This window comes from Lactuca saligna, chromosome 1 (assembly GCF_052625555.1).
Source record: "Lactuca saligna cultivar CGN05327 chromosome 1, ASM5262555v1, whole genome shotgun sequence".
Taxonomy (NCBI): domain Eukaryota; kingdom Viridiplantae; phylum Streptophyta; class Magnoliopsida; order Asterales; family Asteraceae; genus Lactuca; species Lactuca saligna.
Genome location: NC_136417.1, coordinates 30434278 through 30438390, shown reverse-complemented (window position 1 = coordinate 30438390; position 4113 = coordinate 30434278). Strand labels below are relative to the sequence as shown.

The following is a 4113-nucleotide window of genomic DNA, read 5'->3' as shown; positions in this document are numbered from 1 at the left end:
GTGGTCATTTCAAATGGCATGATGAAGCATTTCCTATAATAGAAGGATAAGATCAACCAAATTAACTTTTAAAACAATAACCTCCCGGTGGTTCCAACTATATATGAAGGTCCAAATGAAAACCCCAACTCCAATCTCTTGTTTCTCATAAGGGTTATGATTTCTCTGTTGTTGCTTCTGATCATCCTTATAGGGGTGTTCATTTACTTGTTATATAATCGTTAAGTTATTAGGTTAGTAACCAGTCAATTGGTTGGCATTGCAACAAAATTATAATAATCTGATGGTAATTGGTCAAGTTGTTAACATTGTAACAAAATTATAAATATAAGACATAATTAAGAAAAAAAAACATAGTGTCAAATTTTTTTTTTTTTTTAACTTTGAGACTTTATTGTAGTTTAGACAAATTGGTTGGTTATCGAGAAAATAAAGAAAACCAGGAGTTTGATTGATATTACAACAAGATTGTAAATATAATAACATAACCAAGAGAAGAAATACATTGTGAAAATCAAAATTTTCAATAAACAGTAATTTAATTGCAATTTAACTGAAAGAAACCAAAAATAAGTTGTCATTTTTCAGAAGTCTATACATACAATCGCAACAAACACAGAATGTGCACAATTGCAGCTATATCTACCTTGTTAATAAACCAAACCGACATCAAAACAAAATGAGGCTTCTGCTTCTGCTTCTGCTTCTGTTTCTTTCATTAGATTTATGATGGTTGCATGAAGTGTCTATTAGCAATGGCACGATTGGTATCAAAATGAGTCGTCTCGTATACAGGCAATTCTTCTTGATACTTGTGCATCCCGATTGAGTAGAAATTATCAAGCTCGAAGAGATCAGAGCTCGAGTCACTTTTGCCATCATCGGATTGATCTTCATCTTCGACATCTTTCATGTCTACGTTACTTCTTATTGAATCTGATTTACATTCGACCTTCTTTTGGTACTCCTTTAACAAATTCCTTGCAGCTTCTTGAATATGACGGTTGTTTTCACTCGAATTGAGTTTAAGCTCTTTCGGGATTGAATTTTTAGCGAATTGAGTTTCTTCTTCCTGGAGTGATTTGTGTCCACATGGCTGACAATCTTCGTCGACAATCACGCTCACCGGATAAAATCTCACCGACCTTGTCATGCCGTTGCTCAACTTTCCTCTCGACGATGGGGTGTTGCTTAAACATGAACGTGAAAATGAAGATGCTGATGAACAGGTCGACGCGTTGGCCGACTTTGATTTTCTGTCTAAATGACTCCTCACCGCCTCCGCGTATCCTCCCGAGACGGCGGCGGCGGTGGAGGCGGAGGAAGTCTTTGGTCTTTTCGTGTTTCCTGTAGTTAAGAGTGAATTTAGAAAAGTAGCTAACCGACCTCCCGGAGAAACCGGCTGCTTCACCTTCTTCAGATCACTGTAGATCTTCAATGCTTTTAATTTCGTCTTCGCGAATTTACCTTCGTGTTTAACCTTTTGTTGCGAATCTTCTTCTTGTTGATAGCCGTTTGTACGGATAGGTTTAGGCTTAAATAGAACTCCGTTCATTGAGTCGACTTCCGACGAAGAAAAAGCTCCACCATAGCTCGAATCACATGAGCTAGAGCTCGAATTAAAGCAAACTGATTCACGTTCACTTCGCATCGAGCTTCTTTCGATATCCGCCGTTGATCTTCTCCCAACCACCTGTTTTTCGCACACTTTATTCGTCATCCATTTCTGAACCAAACATGCTCGTCGTTCATCATCATGATTTTCAAAACAACTGTTACTTGACTTGCTTCCTCCAAATTTGCTCTGTTTTTTTCGTATGTTTTCTCTAAAAAACGTCGATTCTTCATCGTCTCTTTCGTCGATGGAGCGGTAAATCTCGTCGAGCAAAGAGGAGGAAAACGACGGATTGCATTTGCCTCTGTAGCCTGTGTAAACTGCATCCATAATATCAGTCAATCGAAATGAAAATGAGAATGAAATCAAGAAGAAGAAGAGGAATGGAAGCGCATTCTGAAAGTAAAATGGAAGAAAAAGAGGGAATGATTGGGGTTTTGAATGTGTGTAATGAAAGGGTATGGATCGAAGTGGAAACAGGGAGACTCTGGTTCTCTCTAAGTTACGCTTCCTATATAAAGAGGAGGTTGGGTCGGCCCTCTCATGGAACCAACGAACTACTTGCCATCATGGTAATGCTTTTAAGTTTTAAGCATCTTTGTTTTTGTCTTTAAATTAAAAATAAATAAATAAATAAATAAATAATAAAAAAAAAAGTTTTTTTAATAATAACAATATAGAGATTAATATAAATTTTAACAAAATAAAACTAAAAAAATATAATAAAAAAACATAAAAATTATTTTATATAAGTCAGATACCAACCACATAATAAATTAAAATCACATGAACTTTCCACGTCACAAACAAATTATATATGAAACTTAACTTATGATTTTGTTATTTTAATTGACGTAAATTATAAAAATTGCTCGTATGCTTATATGAAAATTATGAATTGGGCGTATGAAAGATATTTTATTTATTTATTTATTTATTTTGCATTTTTGATACTTATATTACATTTTGTTTTGAATCAAATCCTTTTCACTAAAATATTAATTACAACGTTGCCTTTTTTTTTTATTGAACATATTCGATCTTCTTTAATTATTTATGAAAGATTTTGACAAGTAGTATTTCGTCTTGAATTTGGTATACATGATTGAACTAAAATTACAATTACAAAGACTGAAATTAATCCAGATTTACACCACTAAAAATAGATTACTTATGAAGCTTGGGATTTCGAGATCATGTAATGAAAGCAATGAATTAGGAATTAGTAGGAGTTTTAAAAATCCATTTTCTTCTTAACTAACATTTAAGTTCAGAATTAAAGTTTCAAACTAATTGTGAACAAGTAAATAGAAATATCAAAATCAGGTTGAACTTGTTAAACTGTGATGGGATGTTTATTCCGGATCAAATAAAAACCATTGTTTTAAAACATTGCCTATATCTGTTATATCCTTTAAAAAAAAGTGATAAGTTATCCAGTGTCATTTCAATCCTCGTTTTCATTTTAAATCACTTTTTATCTTTATTTCACGTCAAGTAGTAAAAAATCTCCATTCAACTACATCAAAAAATGTATAACGATATTTTGTCCCCTATATTCCCCCGATATTCAACGAATACAATCATTACTGACCCACACAAACGCAATATTTGTTGTCGATGAACTATACATAAAGAGGTGTTTTGGTACAAGTATTAAAAGGTTTTAATATTTTAATAAAATACTTCTATTTATATTAAGTTAAAGCATTTAAAGTCAAATAATCAGTTTTCATATAATCATATCAATTATATCAATTCAGATCACAGAAACAAATAATCGTCAACAAATATGATCATTTGTATTATTTCATAAATAAATAAAAATTCTAGAAAAGCATGGTATCCTTGAACCAATTCATGTGTGTTCCAACTGAAATGGGAATTCCCACGTTCTATTAGAATGGAAAGTGGAAACACATGGAGATTCCATGCCTTTCATATCATGGACATAGACAACGAATTAACTTTCATGATGGAAAACAAGAACATTAGCAAATCAGTAAATGATTCCATTCATGTCATGCATATATACTGATATACACCATAAAACCAATCAGAAACGGAATCAGAAAATTTTAGTATCAAGTAATGGCAAATTTTCAAAAGAGAATTTTAACGTGGCATTTTCTTATTGGTCAAGAAAAAAGATACCTATCACAGGCACTTTCATTTGTACCATCATATCTTGTAAAAAAGCTCAAATTTAAACCGCCTTTCAAAATTTATGGAGAATTGAAAGATGAAGTACCTAAAAATGTCATTGGCCTTTGGTTAGCAGCTGTTGCCCAATTACACGTAGATGAAGATATGCTATTGGTTATGTCCGTGCTAAGCGTAAACGAAGTGGTGGTGATGCTGTAATGCTCCGGCTAGGCTCCAACAAGGATTTTACCATTGGTGCCGTCGTCAAGGCCTCAAGGGGTTGTGCGTGTGAGAGAGAAAGGGGTCCGGCAAGAACATGTCCTCCCCTTTCATTTTCTTTGTATGTTGTCCGG

General features: G+C 33.6%; 1 protein-coding gene across 1 annotated transcript; it reads right to left on the bottom strand.

Moving 5' to 3' along the window:
* Nucleotides 1–554: 554 nt before the first annotated feature.
* LOC145030885 (protein BIG GRAIN 1-like B) lies at nucleotides 555–2151 on the bottom strand. The gene has a single exon (XM_078979327.1). The coding sequence runs from the start codon at nucleotides 1943–1945 to the stop codon at nucleotides 725–727; it is 1221 nt and encodes a 406-aa protein (XP_078835453.1). The 5' UTR covers nucleotides 1946–2151; the 3' UTR covers nucleotides 555–724.
* Nucleotides 2152–4113: the final 1962 nt, after the last annotated feature.

What these genes read in the sequence shown, in the direction of transcription:
- LOC145030885 (XM_078979327.1), bottom strand. Translation starts at nt 1,945, where the DNA reads ATGGATGCAGTTTACACAGGCTACAGAGGCAAATGCAATCCGTCGTTT.